Raw genomic sequence first — 25,156 nt, 5'->3', positions numbered from 1 at the left:
ACCGCACGCATCTTCTCCTACATCCGGTCGAAGGTCACCCTCTGCTCAACGTCAGTCAAGTGCAAACCTCTGTTCAACCTCACTTGGACTGCGGTGATATCGGCACTGATATCCCGTGCGGCATCAGCCTATGCAAGATGGAAATAACAAATTCAGTAGTTGTCCTATATTATGCAAGATAAATGAAATAATTGTAAGAAGTAATACAAATTGGATGTACCGCCACGAAGTAGTCTCGGTCCGAACACTCATTACATCACAACAGCATTTTATTTCCTAAATCGAAAGCATTGTTACACCATGGAATCGCCTGCTGCGCGACGACGCCTTGGCCTTGCGCGCCTGCTTGTTGTTCCTTCACCAGGTGGTCGCCTACCATCACTTGCCTGTCCAGATGGACTAGCATCTGCGCCGCTTGGAACTTCTGCATTCTTCGGGCATTTCTTGTAAGTATGGCCGCGCAGATCACACTTGCTGCAGCGTAAAGTCATCCCACCTGCTTCTGACTCATCCATATCATTTCTGATGCGTCTAGTTTGGCGTCGACCCTTTTTCACCCTTAACTTAGATGGATCTGGAATATAAAAAACTTGGGCACTCAGCGTTGTGTAAGATCCTGAGATCCCGAACCCATATATCTCCTCACTCCATGTATGAAAGATTGCTTCTTTCCTGAAATAATTTGAGACGTACACATTGGGAGATATGCCACAATCACCGGCAGCAGCAAGAACGTGTGAGCAAGGAAGGTGATGAAGCTTCGGCTTCATACAACTGCAGGTACATCCACCATCCGCCTTCAAGACACATTCCTGCACGGCTTGCTTGCGATAGATACCACGCCTGCTCCTATCAACACACATTATTTCATACCGATGCACTTGTGTGCCTTGAGCAACAACTCGATGTCTCCGTGCCTTTTTGATTTTATCTTCCATGTACTTTGTCACTACGTTGCCAAACACTATGTTGTCATCGGCCATGGACGGACCAATTTTCTTGTATCGATCCCTAAAGTACACTTGCGTGCCGTGAAGGATGAATTCAACAATAGCAACCAATGGAAGTACCCGAACTCCTCGCATTACCCAGTTGTACACCTCTGCCAAATTGGTTGTCATTATGCCATACCGAGATCCATCGGTGTCGAACAATAGAGACCACTTCTCCTTAGGCTCATTCTCAATCCACTGAGTGAAATTTCTGATGGACGACCCTGACCTCCTTCTCATTGTTGGTGGGTCATCATGTAATGCACCAAGAGGTATGGGAGGCTCGTCACCTTCAACTAGTGGTCTGCGAGATTGCTCATCTGTTTGCTTCGTTGTCAACTCATCCAACTTGTCCCACAACTCATTAAATTTCTTCTCTTGGTTCTGTGCACAGAGCCTCTTAAAGAGCTCCATAAGATGCTTGTTCTTGAATTGCTTGTAGAAATTTGCACCCATGTGACGCATGCACCACCGACTCCGAACATCAGGCCACTTAGCTGGAAGTCCCTTCTCATCCCAACCGTTCTGCAAGTAGTCAATAGCCCGCAACATACCCGCATGACGATCATGTATAAGGCAAACGTTGGGCCTCATACGCACCACTGCAATGTGCACTCTCTCTAGGAACCAGTACCAGCTTTCAGTGTTCTCACTCTCTACAAATGCAAAAGCCATAGGTAGAACCTGGTTGTTCCCATCACACCCAATTGCTGTCAATATCTGACCTCGGTATTTACCTGTCATAAAAGTTCCATCTATGCATAGAACAGGTCGACAATGCACAAAAGCATTGATGCAAGCACCCAATGAGAAAAAGGCTCTTTGCAGCACACTCTTTGTTCGATCATCAACCGATGTAAATGTATGTAGGTCATAGTACGTATTATTATTCCTCTGGGCAATGGTGGCTAACAAACGAGGCAAATTATCATAAGAAGCTTCAAATGTGCCATACCTCATCTCAATGATCTTTTGTTTGGCTCTCCAGGCCTTTGCATAGCTTATGGTGTACTTGAATTTGTTCTCGATGTGCCTAATAATTGATTTTGGTTCAAAGCCAATGTTACCAACAACACTGCTGTACATCTCACTTGCCACAAAAGCTGAAGTGATGTTTCGGTGATACTTCTCCACCCCTTGTAAGTAGCACTTGTGCTCGATCACAATGCTAACTTTCCAATAATCATTCCATTTACCCTTATATGCATGGACACGCCACGGACAATCTTCCTTCATGCACCTCACTTCATACACATAATTTGTTGACTTGACCACCCTAAACTCTCTCTGCAAGGAAACTGCCCAATGCTTCACCGCCTCCTTCATCTCATCCTTATGAGCATATCTTGCACCCTCAATTACCTCGTTCTCCTTATACTCCCAGGGTACATGATCACCCTCTGATATAACAAGTCCAGAGAAGTCCTCATTTGCCCAATCAGTGGCCATTACATCACCTTCCTCATCGGATGATGCGTCGTCGTCCACTTCCTCATTATCCGAATCTTCCCTCTCCATTTCATCAACAATTATACCGACTCTCTCCCCCTCATCCGCCATGCCCATAGCCTGCTCCTCCCTTGGTTGATTTTCCTCATTTTGCATCGATGGTCCAACAACATCCCCTGCATTGATAGGACCCTCTACATCTTCGGTTTGCATTGAAACATTTATATCTTTCTCTTGTACCGACACAAATATAACGAGGGGCCATGACCGTTCAAAAGCCATTTCCACATACCGTCTCCAAGCATCAGTGCTGTCCATCGGCATTAGTTCCCAAAAATAACCTTCTGTTGCACGACTCACTACAACTGACACTGACATTGTGTAGACTTCTTGGTCTATTCTAAATCCTCTCAACAACCAACTATAAATTGACTGAAATGTTCTCTCCGCAGGCCTATCGATGCCCTTAGATGTCATTACAAAATCTGACAGATCAACACCATCTGGACCAAATCTAATATTTCCTTCACCGTGAACTATCTGAAATGTGACCTTACTTGACATTGTGCCTGATGAAAACAATAACTGCGTTAACCTCGCATTTCTGTACTACGCCCTAAGTTACATTCTCTACAATATTGTTCTCTAAATTTCTAAAATTACGTTACATTCTCCAGATCAAACTAAACTACATCTTACAATTAACACTACTGTCTATGTCTCAATTCATACTATTATATTCTATGCTCTGGATCTACACATATGTGCTGTGTGCTACAGATGTGCTAAAATATATGGAACTAAAACTAAAACGCAACATATATACTTAAACATAACATATTAGTACAAATGCAAAAGATGTATGGGAGCATACCTGTGATGAATTGAGCGAACCAGCAGGGCTTCGCCGCTCCCCTTCTGCTGCCCTCCCCTCTCTCTCTTTTGTTTTTTTTGGATTTTTAGTGAATATAATGAAATTTCACAGAGGAGGGACTGGGCTTTATAGGGGGAGAGGCAAAAATCGCCCTCCCCCAGGGCGGCAAGGGGGTCGCCTGCAAAATTCCATGCCCCCTCGCCGCCCATTTGCAGGCGGCCCCCCCACAGTACAAAATCGCCCTAGCGGAGGGCGGCAAGGGGGCCGCCTGCAAAATTCCATGCCCCCCCCTCGCCGCCAATTTGCAGGCGGCCCCCCGCACAGTATAAAATCGCCCTAGCGGAGGGCGGCAAGGGGGCCGAGCGACGGCCGTCTGCCACGTCATTTTCGCCGCCCTCTGAGAGGGCGATTTTTAAGGGCGGTAGGCGACTCCTTCCGTCAATTTTCAAAATAGAAAATTATTTTTGTAAAACTTTTAATAAAAAAAATTATAAATAAAAAATTCTTTATTTGCAGATATGGTCCAACTGGATCAGTACGTCAGCCAATTCTAGGCCGACCGCAACAGCCAACGGAATAAGTTCACTTTAGGTTACTCAATTTTTAGGAGTCAGAAATACGTGTCTGAACTACAATATCATATATGAAGTGCCCTTCAACTTACAAAACCAGTCCTAAAACAGTTTAGATGGCGTTTTCGACTAACATGATGCTTACATGGCGTTGACGTGGCACTTAAAATCAGAAAAAATATAAGGTTGGTTTGGTTTGAGGCCTAAATTAGGCTTACCAATATTTGACAATTTCAATAGTGTTTAGTGTCTATTTAGTTTGAAGCCAACTTTTGACATGCCTACGAAAATAGGCCATTTCAATAGTGAACTTAGGCTATTTTGGCTTCAATCCAAACACAACTTTGTCTTACCAAAATTAGTCATGCCAAAACTTGCCAAAATTTGGCATTGACAAAATTTGGTAAGGCCTATTTAGGCCACAAACCAAACCAACCCTAAGATGCACATGTCAGTGAGTGTTTTGCTAAAAATAAAAAAAATTATAGTTCCTCCTCTTTCTCGCTTTCCTCCTCATCGTAGATGTCATCGGCGGCGGCGGCGGTTGCAGGGCCGGCGAGGCAGAGGTGTGCCCAAAAGATGACCCTGAAATCAAATCTCCCGGAGTTCGTGACCGAGTCGTTCCACCGGAGCAAGCCGCTCTTGACAGACCTCATGGAGCTGGGCGTGCTTGCCGTGCCATTCTCGACGGACGGGAACACGCCGGACCTGCGGTTCGACGAGACCGATGACGATGACGCCGACGACGCGGCAGCTTTCTTCTTCGTATAATCAATCAAAAATTCAAACGTTAATTCATTATTCATGTATCTGCCTTTCAAATCGATTGCTGCTTCTTGCAGATTGCTAGATGGCCAGAAGAAGCAAGCTAATGTGTCACCTGATTCCCCTGTGTGAGTTGGACTTTTCTGAACTTATTTGAAGATATAGCTGAAGTTTTTGCGTATGCAGCGCGGAACTGAACTGCTCTTGCAGGTATCTCTCGCTCCGGCCGGACAGTCGCGTCCGTGGCAGCGACGTCGGGTACCCACCGTGGCAAGCTTTCGTGGCGCAGCTGCCACCGGTAAAGGGGATGTGGTCTGACCTTCTTAACGGGATGGATGGGAGGGTATCCCCGTGGGCGAGCAATAGGCCATGGCGCGCGGGCTCCTAGCGCGCCTCCTCCCGTTGCACTCCAGAGCTTTGATTTCATGGTCATCTCCGGGTGCACCTTCGCCTCGCTGGCCCTGCCACAACGGCCACCGCCGCTGACACCGACGACGACGACGACGAAAGGGAGAGAGAGGAAGAGAGAAGAGGTAAAAGAGATGAGGCGGTGACGTAGGTCCCTCTGCATTTTTTTTATTTTTAACTAAACACTTACTGATATGTAGGTCTCATGTTTTTTTTTTCTGTTTTACGTGTCACGCCAATGCCATATCAGCCGAAAACGTCGTCCAAACCGTTTTGGGACCTTATTTATATTAGTTTTGAGAGTTGTGAGACGCGTCGTATTATTACTATTCAGGGAGACTTAGCGATAAATTAAGGGACCTGAAGTGAACTTAATGCACAGCCAACAGGTCGTACCGTACCCTCAATCCTATTCTAGCCCAACTAAGCGGCCCACACTTAAGCCATTATATTGTACCAGCCCAACTAGAATGATCCGCATGTAAACCATAATAATGTTTTGGCCCAACCAGCCGTGATCCGCGCCACAAAAAACGAACCCTTCCGGCACATACTGCCATTATACATAGGTTAATGCTCAATTATATATAGCTCCAGTTTAAATTGTGTAAAAACTAACATGGAAACTCCATCAGCTATTGAAATCGGTTGTTTTGCCTCCTCTTGAGTGGTTGGTTTTATCCTACATGCACTACTGGAGAAAAGGGTCTTCACTCACGGTTCGTAACCCCCTGTTGTCCCAGTTGTGCAACCGGGACCCCGAATCAGGTACTAAAGATGGGCATATAGTCCCGGTTGAAATAATCGAGACTAAAGATGAATCTTCGTAATACGAACCAACACTAAAGATCAGAGTGCCACGTGGCTGACGCTCTCATCTTTAGTATTTTTTTTTGTTTTATTTTTAATTATTTTTTTTGCTACTTATATTAATTTCAAACCAAACTCAACGACAAAATCATCCCCATTCACAAAACATCACAAAATCATCGACAAATTCATAGATCGAATGAACATACTCAAATTGACATAACAAATTCATTAGACCCACGGTATGAACAAATTCACATAAAAAAACAAATACACATTAATCAAGTCATTGTCGCGCCGGCCGCCGCCCGGTGCTGCTCCTCGTCCGGCGTCGTGTTAGCCGCCGCCGCCGCCCGACGCGCGCAGGCCGCCCTTGCCCGGTGCTGCGCTGGCCGCCGCCACCGCCCAACGCTGCTCCTCTCTGTTGCGAAAAAAAATGGAGAGATGAGATATAGAGAGGAGCCTAAGGATAAGATCGATAGAGGATAAGATAGAGATGAGAGAGAGAGAGAGAGGAGGAGGAAAGGGAGTTACAGATGAGGAGGAGTTTGTGAGGATGAGGTGAGGATAAGTGCGAGGGATTATATATAATGCATCGATCTTTAGTTCCGGTTGGTAACACCAACCGGGAATAAAGATAGTGGGACGCCTGACATATTTTGAACCGAGACTAAAAATGGTCTTTTAACTTACATTGCGATTTTAAATCGGGACTAATATGGATTTTGCATGACCCAACAAAGATCAGTTGCCAGTAGTGATGGTAGCTACATGGTATGTTTCCGGTATTCATCATATATGACTCTTACATGGAATTATAATCAGTAAAGAAATGTAAAAATATATTGAGGCCGACGAGGATGGACGCTGTAGCAGCCATAATAATGGGCCACAACACATTAGCAATAAGAAGAGTACCATTTACATGGCAATAACGTGTCATATCTTCACGTATGACATGTATTTTTCCCGACCAGAATACTCATAGGCATAAAGCTATAACAACAGCAAATAGTTCAGAATAAATAAATAATAAATAAAAATCTAGGGGAAGGAGGACGGGATACTTTAGTGACCACTTTCCTTTCCTTCGTTTGGCTGAACTCCCACGCACAAGCTAAGCAGTAGCGTCCCTCGTCTCCTTGCCCCCATCGACCACAACAACAAACAGGGAAGGAGGAGCACGTAAGAAAAAGAAAGTAGAAGAGGAGAGGAGGAGCCGTTGATTGTGACTTGCTGGGCAACCAACACTACTACAGAAATGAATATTTAGGTCAGCATTATATATGTCGGAAATGGTATAAACGTTAGCTGTAGTGCCTTGATACTTGGTACTTACGTATAACGGTATTTGGTAGTTGGTTTGGTACCTCACAAGTCACAACAGGGAAGATGGGAGTTCATTGAGGAGAGAAAGGGAGTAGAATAGTGATGAGGACATCAACAATTCAACACCATCAATACATCCATGTCTCCACAAGTACAAGTACAACTATCGGTGAGTTCATTCTTTACTTCATGTTTATCTTAGTTATACCACAGAGATGCGCGCACTCTTGTTTTACTCAGGAACAATAGAGAGGATCCAAAAGGAGAGGATTCACGCGGGCTGGATTCGGACTGCAGGACAGAGCCAACTTCATTCTGACGACCGCTACGACTTCATGCGAACTCCGATTTAGGCGTGCAACTACTTCATGAAAATCTTATCAAGTCTACTTTCAAATGGATCTAGCCTCGTGTCCATATCTATGTTGGAGCGGCCGCAATCATCATTTTACTACCAAGTTCTTATTTGGGTCTAATGGGCCATGTATCGAGTTTGGTCCATTAGGGACGTGTACTAGGGTTAGAACATGACTCCAACACCCCTGTGGTCGTTCTCTCATCTTCTTATACCTTTAGCCGCCACAAAGAACAATTGGGTTTTGTTTACATCAAAGTTTAGCTTTGCTACTTTGCCGTGTAATCCCGTGATTGGTTAGATCGCCGGTTTGTTCGCTGCGGAAGCTCACCTGTGATACTTTTGTTGATTCAATCCTACATCTTTAATTCGCAAATTGAGTTGCTTGTTCATCTTATTCTTGCTAGTTATCGATTGCTTGCAAGAATAAATACCCTCGTGGTTGGGCTGACCATGCATCCGTCGAGATTCATAACCGCCTCTAAGATTGGTGTACGATTGCTAAAGCGCAAATAGTTTTACTCAGATTACTAACGACGTGCACATCAAATGGAGGAGCAAGCAATTTGATCTGCTGGGAATAGATCGATGGAAAAAAATTGTTTGCTCGTTATGTTATCCCATTGCCAAAACGGAATCTCTTGCCGTGGTTCATTTGATAATTTTATAAGTAAATTACAGCTTTCATCCATTTTATAAGTAAATTACAGCTTTAATCCTTTGTATATGCATGCAACTACATGTGTGGTTGACCGTGTGCATTCCCCTTATAATGCAGACACCGGGCGCTGCCCATTACAAATCATTGATAAACATGTGTGGTTGACTGGTAGGTCCAAACATATCAACAAAACAATTTTGCAATTCATTGATAAAATCATTTATTGCTAGTTTTCTGAAACAACTAGCTAAAGTTGCCGTAAATCAATAGTTTTGATAAAACAGTTATAGCTTTCTGAAATTTACTCATACGAAGTTACAAATAGACTATACGGTTTACTGTTTTATTTATTTATTTTATCATGAGGAAACGTATAATGCTTTTATTGTACCCTTCTGCTGTACATCTTTCGCAGTTTCGCTGGCCAGTCCAACTCGAGGCACAAATAACATTCTATTAAAAAAAATCCTTTGCATGATAAATTTTGACACGTATATTATATTAGCTCCCAGGGTTTGACCAATTTGGCCGAGTTACCTCGAGCAAGCCTTGTAAAAATGGCAAATGTCTTTTCCAAAACCTATACAGTCAATCCCTAATCATCACCATCCGTCCAGCTGAAGTTTAGCCTGTCTAGTTGTATATTCTCAAGAACCATCATCTCAAAAGGAAATAAAAAAGGTCCAAATTAAGTAGCTTGTTCTGTGGTCTGGTCAGTTTGTTATATTCGCTGCTGTATCATTTTCACTACAGAAGAACTCTTCAGCCTTGTCCAAGAAAGAAGCTGGGATTTTTCTATGCAACATGAAGTTAGATGAAGTTTCTCCAGCTCTTTGCTTCAGAGGTCCATCATCACCAATTCTTGCTCCTCGGCCGTCTCTTTGGCCCTTATTTCTGCTCAATCTGATGACCCCTGAAACTCCTTTTCCTAAAACTGGCCGTGCACTTTTGCGGTTCGACCTTATTGAGATATCACCTTGCGGGTTTCTTGTATCCAATAAGATCTGTGTATTATCACTGGAACTGTTGGTTCCCCAACCATCCAAAAGAATGGAATCTGAAGCAGCCAGTCCTGGTGTTTTGCATGATTTGATCAAAGAACGAAGCATCTCTGTGCTTATTTCTTGCTGAACTACACTTCTATTCTGGTCACAACCATAACAGACCGCGATAAGAGCAGTAGCCAAGATAGGCATCAACTCCGGGTCACTGAAGAAAACGAAAGGCAAGTCGCACACCTGTTTTTCATCTTAATCAGTTTTGCCCATAGGTCTCTGAAGTTAGGAGAGAAACATGGTTATATAAAACTTTGTTTACCTTGTGAAGTATGGTGGGACTCTTTCCCCACCGAAGAACTGCTTGGTTCCCAGCATGGAACAAAGAGAAGTAACCAAGAAGTAGCAGAGATTCTAGAAGCAGTAAACCAACCTGAAAAAAGAAGCACAAACTCTTATGGTAAATAGAATTATCCACAACTATCCCTGCATGTTTTGCACATTGAACGTGATAGCTGATCATTCAACCACATACTAAAGCATTGCTTTGAGCATCAGTGTGCAAGTTGTCAATAGACCACATTATAAGAATCACATATATAATGGAAAGTGTTTGTCCAATAAGAACGTGCAAATGCTGAATACACATTAAGATTCTTGTTCAAGGACAGGAGCCCATGCATTTATTCTTGACAATCTACACATCAACTAGATTCTAAGGTACCCACTCTATTAGTCTAATGTCACGGATAACAAAGAAATTGTAACCAAGTCCATCCAAGTAATAGCAAACTGTTTGAGATGCATCTTGCTATTGCTATAGTATTGCTATAGTGATAGAAGAATTGATTTACATTAAAATCTGAAACTTGAAATTAAAGTACTATGATACTTAAGGCAACAATGTACCTCGACAAAAAAAAAAGATATTTAAAAGTATCACATATATCATGTCAAGAATGTATGAACCATTTTTTCTGTAAGGAACAGTCTGCACTTTACCTGATCATTTGGCACTCTCCATTTATTCATGCAATGGCTAAGAAGGAAACTGATCAAATGGAAGAACTCCATCTTTAGATCCGATCTAGCCTGAAATTATGAGAAGAGTGAAAACTTATATAGGTGAAAGAACAGAAAGAAACTATCTTCAGAATTCCTATACTGGAAAACCATCAATTTGCCTGACAGCTATGCATGAAACCTTTATGGAAGACTGATTGTGTCCATTGATAACATGGAGACATTTGTTGCTATGCTAAATTCATCTAACAACATCAAGTTATACATGAAGAACAGACAAGCAGACAGCAACAACAATACCAAGCCTTCGATAGTTGGATGCCACCACTTACCAGCATGCATTGAAGAAGGGTGATATCCAAACATGCCATGTTGTTCAGAACTTTCAAAACGCCAGTGGCTACCTCTTCAAAATTCGATGGAAGAATTGCTGAAGCCTGAAAAATGAAGTGCCATTTGCTTCAAAGAGAAGATCCATGAAACAAGTATATATATATTTGGTCTGTGAAAAGAATTCCAGTTTTATCCTTATGTGATTCTTAAAGTCTGAAAGTCACCAAGTAACAGATTTATGTGCATAATGTCATCTGCCATGCTTGTTTATAAATGCATGTGAGCATGTCATTTTGAAACTGAGAACCTTATGCATATCCAAATGCATGTGTGGCTTCTATATAATTCACTTGCAATATGGTAAAATGGTGTTTCATAATGTCTATGAAGTATTGGAGGCAACATAAGCAGCTTTTTTCTTAAATAAAAACAACATTTTTTCCACACAAAGCATTGGATGTAAATAGAGAAGAAAGACAAACCTGTTCTGATGATGATCTGTTGTTGGCCTGGAGCAACACAGCTGTCAAAAGAGAAGGCAGACTAACAAGGCCTGTCTCTGCCATAGCAGAAAGTACAAGCACTACAGGTTGATTTAGGTTTATTTCATTGTCTTTTCCAGGACTATCATGCAAACATGTAGTACTCCCCTTTTTTCTTTCAAGGGTGCCATCTGCAGCATCTCCCTGGCAGGGAATTACAGAGTGTACCTCTAGTGTATCAGATGACTGCATTTCTGGCATGGACCCTGAGTCTTTGCTAGCTTCATAAACTGACATGTTGTCCCCTGGAATGTTGAATTTATGATGATCCAAGGACTTATTTTCTTTGATCAATTCGCTAGGATCGCATTCATCACATTTCAATAGATCAGACTTGGTAGATGGCAATTTGACATCTCCAGATTGATCAGATATCATCAACTGGTTGCCCATACCTATGTCTTGTGAACAAAGATATTCATATTCTTGAACTAGATTACCCGCTAGAGTTCTGCATTTGCAGGACTCCCAATCAATGGTAGAGAAATTTCCAGGTTTAGATGTTAAGACGGCCAGAAGGTTGAGACCAAATAGTATGGATGATGGTAATGGGGATCCTTCCACCTGGGGCCTGTCATAAAGGGCAAAAAGATCTCGCAGGCGATGAATTATTTGATAAGCCACAATCAGTTCTATCAACCCCCCTTGCATTTGAAGCTGTTGGTCATTGAGATATACGTGGCCAACAATTACGGTCACTGTCCAAAAAAATCCATCTAACACTTCACCTACTGACTCCATGTATTCAGTTGATGTTTTGCTTGACTGAATGTTCGAACTTCCAGAGTTTGATGCTGCAACCTTTATGTAATTCTCTAGAGATACCGATAACATGGGAATAATCGGAGGTAAAAGATTTTGTACAAGAAAATAAGTTCGATTGGCTGGAAGCGAGAGCAACACTCTCAACAGTCGTAGTAGGTAGACAGTGACTTGACAAGCTCCAGGCCTTGAAGTGTGAGAGGCAGGTAAAGCAGATGCAATAAAATCAAGCAAGCCAACTTGTCTAGATGCATGTAATTCAAGATCCTTTCCTTCTAAATACTGTGCCAAAATAAAAAGAAAGTGGTATTAGTAAACATCTTTATTACAACACAATATGGAACAAACAAGAAGTACCTTTGTCATGTCACTAACAATCAAACCAATACTCGCAGCACCCTCTTTTCTAGCTTGACGAAGTCTTTGCAAGTCCTGAAGCCATCTACTTAACTTAGCTTTTGCAGTACCTAGAGCAGACCTGTGCACAATTCCTGTATTTTCGCCTATGAGTGGTTCAACAAAATCATGCTTAAGAGCCATTAACCTCTGGCGTATCTTTTTAATCCTTCGTTTCATTTGCGTGGAATTGAATGATTTAACACCAGACTCAGCAGCGTTGGCACTGCTTATTATTTGTGAATCTTCTCCACTATTAGCTGAGCTAGAACGATTTTGGTTATCTTTACTTGGAAAGCGGCGCTGAAAAGGTGAAGGCTGATCCCTGAAATCCATTGAAGCTCTCTCACGTATCTGCTCAAGGTAATACTTACGGCGCTGCTCACTTTCACGAAGCTTCTCTGCTAATTTTTGGGCTAACAGTTCAGCCTCTTCTTGTTGAGCTTTTGCTCTTATCTCTTTTCTACGTTGCTGCTCTGCAGCCCTCGCTTCTCGTGCAGCACTAGATGCTTTGCGCTCCTCTTCTCTTCTAATAATAGCTTCTTCTTTCTTACGCTGTATTTCAGCAAGACGTTGCATCTTCTCAGCTTCAAGAATTTTTCTCCGTTCCAATACAGCTTCTTCCCTTGCAATGTCCTCCTTTTGCTTTGTTTTGATCACCAGTAGCTTTTCAGCTCTCCGCATTTCAGAACCATGAAGTTTCTGCCTCAGTAAGAATTTCTTGTTTTCTTCATTTAGTGATGTAATAAAACGGACCTCATTGACCTTAGTACTCTCATCACCAGCTCTTTTTGCAACCTGGGCAAGGTATGCCTCATGACGAGATTCACTACGTTGGTGGCGTGCATTCATTACTTCTCGCAGTTTTGAGCTGCGCACAGCCTGCCATTCATTGACACGATTTAACTTTTCAGAGGTACGTTGCAGCCTCTGAACTCTCTCACTTTCTAGTTGACTCCGGATTCGTAAAGCTCGTGCATGTTTTTCTTCTGCTTCCTTTTTCATGTCCAAAGCACTTCTTTTCTTCTTTTCAGGAGACATTAACTTGTCATGTAGAACACGAGCACGCTCTGGTACTTTTCTGCCAACACCAGGGGAATGGGAGACACGAGAACTCCGAACAGGAGATTTCAGTATATCTTCCCAGTTTCTTTTCTCTTTCCAGGCATCCAATGACTTCCGTGGTGCTGCATTTTGTTTCTCCTTCTCAGTATGAACTGTAGTCCTTTTTGCCGTATCTGTTGACCTGAGCTTGTCAAATTTGTTTTCTGGCAATTCCTTATCCTTCCTAAAATTATGCTTCTCTACCTCAGAGATAGGTTCCAGTGATCCTTTTCGACTCTTTGCAGAAGATGAAGGCATATTTTGTGGAGGTGATCTACCTGACTTGATTGTATCCTTGCTTTGCCTCTCTCCAGCAATTTTTTTCTCAGTGTCAGAAAGTTTCACCTGACTCTCCACTTTCAAACTTATACTTCCAACAGTCGCTGATGCTGTGGTTAGCTTTGATGAGCTACCAGAAACTTCTCCAGAAGAGCTGGATGCAAAGCTCTCTGTTGTTATACCAGCTTGTTTGCGAGCCAGTTCCAATTGAATTCTCTGAAATGCCTCTAGAGATGAAGACAATATCTCTTGCCTGTGTGGTGAACTTGTCATCCTTCTGACCTGCATATATGATTTAATCAAAAAGGGTTTTGTTAACTCTTTTAGCACTGTGAGATACTCCCCAAGTTGATTTCTAGCATTCAAAATTTGTCTAAAAAAGGGTTGATTTCTAACCATCCTTGGTCCAGAAATCGAGAAGTATTAATGAGTCTTATCTCTTCAATACCCCTTACTACATTCCTATTAATGAGGGGCACGTCTTTTTCCCTACTAATCTGTCTTGGAATTGCTAGTAGAAATCAACTCTTTTGGAGACGTAGTAGATTTGCATTCCATGAAAAGTGTTTTGTGGCAATTAACCAGGTTATTTTAACAACTATTAATTCAATAAAGGGTCCAAGTCCAGAAACTCGTCATGATATATGTAATCGTTCAATTCTTGATAAGTACATAGGCTTGTGGACAGAGAATAATATGTGCACACTATGAGTTGTTCAATGATCATAAAACTACGCTAAAACTTGGAGCAATTGAAATGAAATTCTGCATACAAGTCATGTAAGAAAATATTTCATAATTTTGCGTATTATGAGAATACGGACCTCCCAAGACAAGGCATGTGGTCTTCGATGGTCAGCTTTCACAGCCATTGGCATCCCCTCCTTTGGTAGAGCAGTAGATTTTTTGGTGTTATCAAAATGCTCCGCCCTGGATTTCAGTTCTTGAAAATCAGATATAGCTTCTTCAAGAACAAGGATGGATTCATTAATTTGCTCCATGTCACATTCTAACTCACAGAGGAGGTAAAGTTCATCCACAGCCCTATTCAGATTCTCAAAAAGAAAACACCAGAGTCTCTGCCTGAACCTTTCTTTGCTTCCAGCAGTTTCACCTCCAAAATCTGCTGAAGTTGGTGCATGAAGAACTGTCTGGCTTTCTGTTGAAGCAACAGAAGACGACTTAACTGGAACTTCAAGATCATTGTTTGCACAGGACAAGGAGACTGTGTCGTCCAAGGAAGGTGAACCACTAACATCCAAACGATTATCTGTTATTTCACATATATCCAATACCTTGCTCTCATCTTCAGTGGGCGTTTCTGCCCCTTGAATAATAACAGGAGATGTCTCAACAATTGTTTTACAAGAATTCGGCTCAGTTTTAAGTTCACTTTCATCTTTACATTCATTTATGAATTCTGTAGCATCGCCAATGTGTATGTGTTTTTGAGATGAACTATTATTTCTACATGCATCTGCAGGTAATGCTAGACCTGGCACTTCATCAAAATCACCAAACCTGACAGAAGTGTTCGATAAAACACCTATACTATCTGTCATTGGAGGGCCTTTAACATGATCATAAAAACCTGAAGATTTTGCAAGACCACTTGAACAGTTGGAGGATTGATGTGGAGTTGGAGAATCAGCACAGTCAATCTTACCAACGTTGGGAGGTTCACTTATTTCTTCAGTCACTAGCAGTTTTTTAGGTTTTTCTATTGCATGATCCGAGGCTGAAACACTTAATTCACTCTTCAGATTGCTAGCATCTGCATGAGCACATTCTTCACCATGAACAACCATTGTGACTACGCTACCCGGTTCATTAACGCAAACATTAACCTTTGTGATCTGAGGTGAGCATTGTAACCTGTCACACCACTTTGCACTATCACTGCCAAAGTTGGTCTGAGATTGTGAGGACGAGTTTGAAATTTTATTATCATTGGAACCTCCTGAAGACCTCTGCAATGTGAATTTTGAGCTGGATCGGTGTTTCTGTTGAATAGATTTGTAATAAGTTAGGAACAGAAGCACTAAGAGTTCTTCTGGCATAATAGAGCATCAAATGAGAGCATGATCCAAGTCTCTGAGCAAAATGCAAACAAAAAATATAAAATGTTTGATGAAATATGGTATTAACTTGATGATCCAGAAAAAATGCTTCTGAAAGAGCCAATAATCTTCAAGCAACTTAGAGCTGTTTACAGGGTATACCTTCGCTATGTAAGTCTATGTGTGTGCAAGATAGTACTGGTTAATAGCTATCATCCTGGACAGAATGGAATATGGCCAAAATATATCACTGAATACATGCCCTTTTGCTATGCATAAATAACACAGAAACTCCTACCACAACATCTGTTTGGTTCAATCTAGGTATTCTTCTAACATTTGATTTATAAACAGGTGTTAAATTGATTATTATCACTCTCGGCCAAGCTATTGCATCTGTTTATCTAGAAATGACTGTCTTGTTGCATGGATCAAACTCACACCCCTTAAGGCCTTAACCTTGCATTTAACAATAAGGCGATTGTGGGAACATATTGTTAGAGTTTGTGTCGAATATATGTACAAAGTCAGTTCCAGTTTAGGACTTGGAATTGTAATAGGTGTTAGGACTAGAGTAAGAGTCAGACTCTATCCTAGGCTCTCTCATAAATAGAGGGGCGTGCCTATTGTAACCGCATGACGACTTAGCATAGCGAGAGGGAGCGGCTGCCGGCAGCGACCAGTCGTGAGTCGTTGTAACTCTGATACGCTGTAATATGCTGGATTGGGGAGGAGCGTCCGTAATCAGTGCTCCGGAGATGTAGGCTACGGCTGAACTCCGTTATCAAATATCGTGTCTCGGTGTCATCATCATATTTGGATCTCCTATGGTGTTTTCTTCCGCGGTTTGGTTTCCGATGTGATTTCGGGGCCGGTTTTATAACACATATAATGGGGAAAACACCACAATCATTCGATGCATTATAATTGAACAGAGAGAACTCCTTACTTTTTTCACTTCAAGCCACCCTGATCCCACATCATCTAGATCTCCATGATCATTCTCCATTACCACCAATAAATCTTCAGTGGTTCCTCATGCATTCCTGCTTTTTCATACAGATACGGCAGTTAATTATACCAGGAAATGTACCAGCTAAAATATTTTTTTAAGTGTACAGTGTGCTGAGGGATTAAAAAAATCACAGATTTTTCAAGAAAACAACTATAATCTATAGGTACTGAAATCCTCACTAAAACCCTGACACTTAACTGCAACATAAAACATAGCAAAATAGTGCAGAAGATTTTGCCAACGATGCATATCCAGACAAAATAAATAAATAAATCCAAAACCATCAAAGGAATTGGACGAAATGTAGACAAACTAAAACGTGGGGCTACTTAAGTTCCGGATCCCTTCGCAGCTGGTCTCCGAATTTCCAATCTAAAATTCCAAAATGACTCCTGCCACTCACCGTCACTGGCATTCACTACAATCAACCAAGGATCGAACAACTAAAAAAAGCAAGAACATTCCATTCCTCTCGTGCTAACATGTCAACAACAAGGTTGTTGGTTGGACCAATTTCCGGCGCAAATTTGTACGATTTGGGGGTAAGAAGAGAGGCCCCGCTCCCTCCCTTCTCCCTGCCCATCCATCCCAATTCCCAATCTACACCGCGCCCGCCTGCCTCGCGCAAAGTGGGCGGAGGAGGACGAATACCTTCAATCCGATCCGAACCGAGACGGAAGGATGTCGTCGGCGGCGTCGCCCCTCCAGACCTGCCTGCTCCCCCGACGCGCGCGCGAGGAGGCCACGCCGCTCATGAGGGGAGGATGGCCTTCCCCGCCGCCGCCGCCGCCCTTCTCGCCGCCGGCCGCGCGCGCGAGGAGTCGGGGAGCCACGTCTCCGGCTCGCCGCAGTTTTTTTTTTTCTTTTTTTTTCCTTTTTTTTTCGTTTTAGGGAGGCTAGTGGAGACTGCGGGTTGGGAGAGAGTGAGAGAGGCGTGGGGAAGTCAGGGTGAGGGGCATTTCGGTCATTTTAGGCTGAGGGTGACTGGCTTCCAGGTGGCGGATGACGAAGACGAGGCGGTCCAGCGCGGCGACGGTGCTCCGGCGACCGGCGGCGGTGACGTGAGGGCGGTAGGGAATCCAGAACCTCCGTAGTAATGCAAAGGTGCACTCTTCATGTGGGGAGCACAATAAATCAATGCGTGTGAACAGTGTCAATTCAGTGTAGCAACCGTAACGAAAACGTTGTAGAACACTACAGAGTACTGTAGCATAGTTACCGTAGTGCACGATTTGATCTTGATCGGACGGTCTCCATTGCTCCTAATGCTGAGTATACCTATTCGGGCAGTGGGAGCGCTCGATGATGTTAGGTCAAGTGCTACTCGTGTCGGCGAGGATTAGGAGCAGTGTCACTTCCTCAAAGTTGATTTGGGTTGGGATTTGATTACGAGCTAACCGGTTCCAGCTCACTTACGGTTTGTTAGAGCTTAGCTCCAACTTCATCTCTCCTAAAGTTAGAGCCCATTTATTTCAGCTCCACCATAAAAGAAAAAAATGAAACGGTTAAGTGTTCTCACAAAATGAACTGGAGAAATGGAGCTGGATTTAGGCTGCTCCACAACTCCACTTTAAACTGAACTCTTGGTGTTAAATCTCGAAATTGAAGTACTCTCAAACATGCTCTCAATCCAATCGGATACACTCCCTTGGCATCAAAATACATGATTTTTAAAATAAAGAATAAATATTATAAAAAACCCCTATGTCTCAAGGCGTTCCTATCACAAAACTACATGTTAAGTACTTCCTCTATTTCAGGTTATAAAACTTTCTAACACTGCCCATATTCATATAGATATTAATGAATCTATGTGTCATCTATATGAATATGGGCAATGCTAACAAGTCTTATAACCTGAAACAGAGGTAGTAAATTTTATCATACGCACTTCCTTGCCCCTTCCGCAAGGACGAAGTATTGACACCGATATAGCCCATCCCCTCCACTTCTCTGTCATAGCCAACCGTGTAATACATAACTTCAATATCTAAGTATTAACCAGAACTAAAATATGCAGGATAAACCTTAACCAATAGGTTTATCTAGGTTTTCTAAAATATGACTATTTTTTACTATAAACTTAGATAATATTTTTAGTTACAAATCTAGTAGTAATAGAAAGGAGTATATAAATTTTTTTACGGGAGGATGGTATAACCTTCAGCGAACAACACAAAGAAGGTTAGTTAGAGGCAGGACTAAAGTTGCAATCATGTTCCTTCCGTGTTTTCATACTCAAAGTCTCAAACCCAGCAGTTAGCAACTTCCATTTCTAAACAATGCGCTGGTCAGCAAGAAAAAAAATTACAGATATCCATTGATAAAGAACACAGGAGCATCAAAACCAACACCGCTTGATGGCATGGCATGTCTGATTGTCTGTGGCCATTTGCGACCAGTTGTACCCAACCAACAGCCGCTCCAAAGAATCAACAGACGTTGGTCACTGCTCATCCAGAGACAAACCCCTGTTAGTAATATAAAAATTGTTTCTTTTTCTTTTTCTTTTTTACTCCCCAATCCCCCTTCTTCCTCCTTGATCCCTTTCTTCTCCCCATCCCTCTTTGCCATGGTTTCCGCATCTTGAGCTGAGCAGAGCACAGCTTGTACCTGCAGCCAGCCATGGTGACCACCAATTTCGTGCAGAACCACCACCTTCAGAACAGCCAGTTCTTCCTGCTCCCCAAGAGGCAGCTTGTGACCTACGCCCTCTACGCTCTCATCCCTCTCGCCCTCCTCCATTACCTTCTCTTCAACCCTGTGGCCACTGCCAAGAAGCCGGTGGTGGTGGTGGTTCAGGCGACAGACGATGCTTCGGTCATCGCCTCGTCTCATCACGAGCATGTCAAGGTGAATGCCAAGCAGCTGCCTGTGCCCCCTTCTGACCAAGGAGATGAAGGGTTCAAGAAGAATGCGATAGGTGAGATATTGGGATCTCTTGTCGATTTCGAGTACCTAGGATTTTTTTTTCCATGATGAGATTTGTCTGCCCCGATTGGTTTTCTCCATTTCTTGATGTTTTTGGATTATCGGATTCTGGGCATTAGATTTGTGATGTTTCTTGTGCAGATTTTAGCATGTATGAACAGATTTGAGTTCTTGGGGATTTAATTGGGGGAGGGAAGGGCATCCTTTTGGGCTAATCTTTGCATCTTGTGTTGGATCCGAGCAGCCGGAGAAGTGGCGGCGGCGGCGGCGTGCGACTACTCCGACGGCGAGTGGGTGCCGGACGCGCGGCCGCCTCTCTACAACGGGACGAGCTGCGCCACGATCAAGGATGGGCAGAACTGCATGGCGCACGGCCGGCCGGACACCGGCTACCTCCACTGGCGGTGGCGGCCGCGGCGGTGCGACCTCCCGGCGTTCTCGCCGGAGGCGTTCCTCGGCTGGCTCCGCGGCAAGCACCTCGCGTTCGTCGGCGACTCGCTGGCGCGCAACCAGGCGGAGTCGCTGGTGTGCCTCCTGGCGTCCCGCTCCACGCCGGAGCTCGTGCACCGCGACGGCGAGGAGAACAGGTTCCGGCGGTGGGCGTTCCGGGAGCACGACGCCACCGTGTCCATCTTCTGGTCGCCGTTCCTCGTCAAGGCCGCGGAGAAGGCGGAGCGCGCCGGCGTGCGGCACAACAACGTGTTCCTGGACGCGTTCGACGAGCGGTGGATGTCCGGGCTGGGGGGCCTCGACGCCGTCGTGCTCTCCATCGGGCACTGGTTCCTGATCCCGGGCATCTACCACGACGCCGGCGAGGTCGTCGGCTGCCACGACTGCGCCGAGTTCAACCACACCGAGACCCCCTTCTTCGCCGTGTTCAGGCAGGCGGTCCACCGGACGCTCGCCGAGATCACCCGGCGCCACGTCCTCGCCGCCGGCGCGGGCACGAGCAAGAGCAAGAGCAAGGTGGTGGCGTTCACGACGTTCTCGCCGGCGCACTTCGAGGGGGAGTGGGACAAGGCCGGCGCGTGCAACAAGACGCGGCCGTACAAGAACGGCGAGAAGGAGGCCGGGTACACGGAGGCGGAGATGCGCAAGACCGTCGTGGAAGAGGTCGCCGCCGCCGACGCCGCCGCGGCCGGCGGCGGCGGCGCGGGCCTGCGGTTCGCGGCGCTGGACGTGACGACGCTGGCCAACCTGCGGCCCGACGGGCACCCGGGCCCGTACATGCGCGGCGACCCGTTCGCCGGCGGCGGCGGCGGCGCGCGGGTGCAGAACGACTGCGTGCACTGGTGCCTCCCCGGCGCCATCGACACGTTCAACGAGATTCTGCTCCAGACCATCACCAGATGACGACGTTGATAAGATGAATCGTTTCGTCTCGTTTACGAGATCATACGAGTAGATAGTGCGAATTCCGCGGTAAAAATGGTTTGGTTTAGATCTCAGTGATTTTTGGGTGTCGCCTTTGATGTAGCTGTAATTGTTAGAGCATATACAATAGCAGGCTATAAGTCCGTTATAAACATAAGTCCGTTATAAACATATTTTAAAGAGATATATGAAAAGATAGGAGAGCAGCGGGCTACAGATCTGTAGCCAGCTGCAGCATGGGAATTGGCTATTACATTGGTTATAGATGATTTGGAGTTAGTAGTGTGCTATACTATTAAACTTGCTCTAAACTGCTCCATTTTAAATCTGAACTACTCCCACTGAACTGAACTGTACTACTGTCATCAATACAACGGGATTACGGGATCGTCGGTGGCGTTTGATCTTACGATCACGTGTGAACAAATCGTGCATTTGATTTTTCGTGGACACTGCTACTCGATCACTTGCTTGATTTGAAAATAAATGCAGACGTTCATGAGCCGTGTACATCGTCTATCATTTTAAAAAATAAATAATTAGTCCTAAATATGAGCATCAGGATTAAGTACAGGACTTTGCGTTCACATGTTGATCCTGATCTGGTGTGCAAGTAGCAGTCAGGCAAGTAGCAGTCAGGTTTCCCAAACCGCCGGGTCTGGGGTTACCGCGCCCCGACGGTAAGCGTGGTAACCGTAAAAAACCGTACAAAATCGTGTAAAATTTATCAAAAATTCAAATTATTTTTTAAATTTATTTAAATTTAAGAAGATTACCGCGGTATTTATATTACCATACCTCCGCGGTAAGACCGGTAACCGCACGGTAACGTCAACCCTGGTAGCAGTCAATCTACCATACAATCTGGTTGGTGTGTCGCAAGTGGGCTGTCGGCTCCGTGGATCTGTCTGTGCTTAGCCTCCGGCGGAAGTTGTGCCTTGATTGTCTCTGCTTCTTAGACAAGAGTGGTGGCCACTTTGACCTTTGAGTGTGTTGTTTGCTGTCCCTTTGATACCCACTCGATAGCAGCAGCAGGCCAGCAGCCAGCAGCATATCTGCATATGGCGTCGAGAACAATTGGCTCGTCTTCCGGCGAGGGAGTACCATGCAGGCCGGCCGGAGCGGTGAACCGGGAAATTTCCGGCCTCCGACACTAGGGCGGCGGTGAGGCCAGCCATGCCGTCTCGCCTCGCCTCGCCGCGTCATGGTCACGGCACGAACGATGGCGTCGGCTGCCGTACGTGTGCCACGACGTGCTGGGCTGCTGGCATGGTATGGTAAGGGTCTCTTTAAATCATTTAAATCATATGAATGAAATAAAAAACATGATTATAGAAATGCAAATGTAAAACAGAGAATTACAAAACACAAGAAAAACATACGAATAATTGTTTGATTGGGTCGCAGGAAACACGCAGTGAGAGATAGACTCAAAGGATTTTTCTAAGAGGTTGGACCTCTTACTAAATTTTCTCCAAAATCTACGTGCAATGAGCTATTCCATAGGATTTGTATAGGATTTGGAAAACTCCAACCCTTTGAATCAAATAGCCAAATAGAAAAATTTCTTATAGGATTTCAATCCTATGAAGGTTAATTCAGGACGTCTTGTTTCATGGTTGTTTTGGACCACCGAAAACAACATGGTTTTCAGAGACAAAATGGTTTACTCTCCACTGATCCTGCCTTTCCAAATCATTTTCTTTTTGTTGCAGTGAAAAGCCTATGTCGTTCTGAGGAGACTTTTGCTGATGGAGACGATGACTGAGAAGTTAAAAGTGACAACAAGTGCTCTTGGTGCTCAGAGAACCGGTGTTGGATGATGATATGCCTTGTTTTAGCTTGTCATAGTATCTTTTGTCGGTGACTTTTTTCTGCTCATGGCCTTTTGTGTGTTGGCTGTTAGTCTCACTGTAATAGATGTGTGTTTGAGCCTTTGATATGTAAAATGGGTATCCCCGTAAGGCCATAAACTTGTTTCGACATTTTGCTTTCAATATAAGCAGGGCTGTGAGGCCTTTTCTTTAAAAAAAAATTTCAGGATGTCCCACTTGTTTTACTTCTTTTCATCAAAATGGCACAATTATATTAGGTTTATTCAGCAGATGCTGACAAATTGGGCCACCATTTGAGTAGGAACTTAAAAGTCTTATACGATGATCAAACAATCCAAATGACCCAAAATTATACGGTTGGACCTTAAGTGGGACCCTGAGTTGGGCAAATCAAGTTATTGAGATTCGAATTTGCTACATACTAACAGTCATGTGACTGTTTTTCTTTTTCCAAGACCTGTGGAAAACAATCCTTTCGGCATCAAACACTCCAAAGAAACCACTCAAGTCGTTGGTGATATTCTAGTTGCCTGGGAGATTTGGAAAAAAAAAAACTCGCGCCTGTTTAGAAGCCTAGCAAACACCCCTGAGACCATCGTTTACGCATCGTATGGGTTGGTTTTGTTATAAAAAATATATCAAATGAATATAATTATAATGTGATTACACTATAATTACAATATTATTATATTATAACCATACTTAGTGTGATTTTTACTCGAGTGATATAGTTAGTCCAATTGAGACTTGATGTGCCACTATTAGATTTGTGCAGCCAGACACGATTATGGTAGGAAAGAAGGTGTTACAAATAAAGTTGCTTAAAAATTTTGGCTAAAGAACAAGAAATACACATGAAATCCATTAAAGTTGTGCCTTTGAGAGAGTGCACGACCACTTAAGATCTTGCCAATGCGCTCAGAGTAAAGAATATCACACCTCATAAGCATTTTAAGGAAGATAAATTTCGTCATTGCATTGACTTTTATAAAGTTTGCATTGACTAATGAGAACTAGAAGGCTCCATGTTGAGTACGGAAGAAGCTCCTCTAACATGCTGATCAGTCACTTAAAATTAGAGAACATCAAGTCCGAGGATTTGTTTCCGTTGAGTACTGCTTGTCCATGTTCATACCGAATTCGCTACTTACAATTTACAAATTAGTGTACAACGTTGTGTGCCCGTGTCACTAACGCCAGCCCCACCGGCCAGCTCCAGCGTTGTGCCTCTCCGCTCCATCATTGGAGTATATGCAAACGACAAACGTTCTTAGGTTGTGCTCGAAGGTAGAGGTTGAGAACTCCACCTCATCACATGTAAAAGGAGTGATTTGTTAGTACATAATTAATTAATTATTAACTAAAATAAGTTTGAAAAATGGATTAATACATTTTTCTTAAAAGTAATTTTCCTAGATATAGAACTCTTGCAAAAGACACACTGTTTAACAGTGTGTGAAAAATAAGAGAGTAGAAGTTGGAAAAAGGAGTGGCCAAACACAACCTTAGACATTAATATGGGGACGACCGACATTAAAGTTATTAGGTGATGATAAAATAAGGATGGAAGAAGTATCATGATCTTTAAAGATTGGTACTTTATAAAAAAGTGACATTGCACATTATACCACCAAAATAAGTCTAATACATAATTAATATAATAAAAAAGTCATCTCCACTTCAAACTGCCGCAATAGTTTTTCTTGTTTTAAACAGTCAACTACCGTAGAAATGATGGGTAGTAAAAGGACCCAGAGGAGAGGCCGATGGATCAAATTTGAGGATTATTAGCCCTAACATTTATGAGTCTACTAATTTAAGAGAAATTTGAGAATAAAATGTTTACTTTTCTCATAGAGTTTCTATGTATTTTAGTTGATTAGAGGTGACACATGGTGATTTAAAAGCTGGTGATTTAAAAGCGTTCCACAAGATGTTCAATGGGCTTTCTTTTTTTATGTTACGTTTGTATCTTATGTAGTTCATCTATCTCTAAGAGTTTTAGCTAGGTACGTAAAGAGAGATTAGCCAGATGTTAAAATATTATCATGCCCTCCATTAATATGGAGAGAAAATATCGAGGAGAAGAAGCGAGTACTGCTCGTTTAATTTGATGATTAAGAATAAATGATAAAGTAGTATTAAAGGGGTCTAGTGGATTCCTCTAAAATTCATGTTTAGTAAATTAATTATTAGCCTACAACTAACGGTGGGAATATGTTTTTTCCTACTTAGTTTTTTTTTCTTTTGTGAATAGTACGTACGTACGTGTTTTTCTGTTGTACGTCCACG

At 43.3% G+C, this 25,156-nt stretch overlaps 3 protein-coding genes across 3 annotated transcripts; 2 read left to right on the top strand and 1 right to left on the bottom strand.

The window, feature by feature from the left end:
- The first annotated feature begins 4,159 nt into the window (after window positions 1–4,159).
- Window positions 4,160–7,930, top strand: LOC4340598 (uncharacterized). Its single transcript, XM_066311454.1, has 3 exons — window positions 4,160–4,652; window positions 4,730–4,740; window positions 4,839–7,930. The coding sequence occupies exons 1-3, from the start codon at window positions 4,410–4,412 to the stop codon at window positions 5,038–5,040; spliced, it is 456 nt and encodes a 151-aa protein (XP_066167551.1). The 5' UTR covers window positions 4,160–4,409; the 3' UTR covers window positions 5,041–7,930.
- A 754-nt stretch (window positions 7,931–8,684) lies between these two features.
- Window positions 8,685–17,634, bottom strand: LOC4340596 (uncharacterized). The gene is made up of 9 exons (XM_015788182.3): window positions 17,376–17,634; window positions 16,659–16,755; window positions 14,474–15,652; window positions 12,228–13,931; window positions 11,049–12,152; window positions 10,566–10,670; window positions 10,213–10,302; window positions 9,533–9,643; window positions 8,685–9,453 (listed from the first exon to the last, which is right to left on the bottom strand). The coding sequence occupies exons 2-9, from the start codon at window positions 16,716–16,718 to the stop codon at window positions 8,929–8,931; spliced, it is 4,878 nt and encodes a 1,625-aa protein (XP_015643668.1). The 5' UTR covers window positions 16,719–16,755; window positions 17,376–17,634; the 3' UTR covers window positions 8,685–8,928.
- A 1,631-nt stretch (window positions 17,635–19,265) lies between these two features.
- LOC4340595 (xyloglucan O-acetyltransferase 2) lies at window positions 19,266–21,293 on the top strand. Its single transcript, XM_015786032.3, has 2 exons — window positions 19,266–19,647; window positions 19,900–21,293. The coding sequence occupies exons 1-2, from the start codon at window positions 19,350–19,352 to the stop codon at window positions 21,006–21,008; spliced, it is 1,407 nt and encodes a 468-aa protein (XP_015641518.1). The 5' UTR covers window positions 19,266–19,349; the 3' UTR covers window positions 21,009–21,293.
- The last annotated feature ends 3,863 nt before the right edge of the window (window positions 21,294–25,156 follow it).

The sequence above is a fragment of the Oryza sativa genome, chromosome 6 (assembly GCF_034140825.1).
Source record: "Oryza sativa Japonica Group chromosome 6, ASM3414082v1".
In the NCBI taxonomy this organism is placed as follows: Eukaryota; Viridiplantae; Streptophyta; class Magnoliopsida; order Poales; family Poaceae; genus Oryza; species Oryza sativa.
This window is presented reverse-complemented; position numbering and strand designations above follow the sequence as displayed.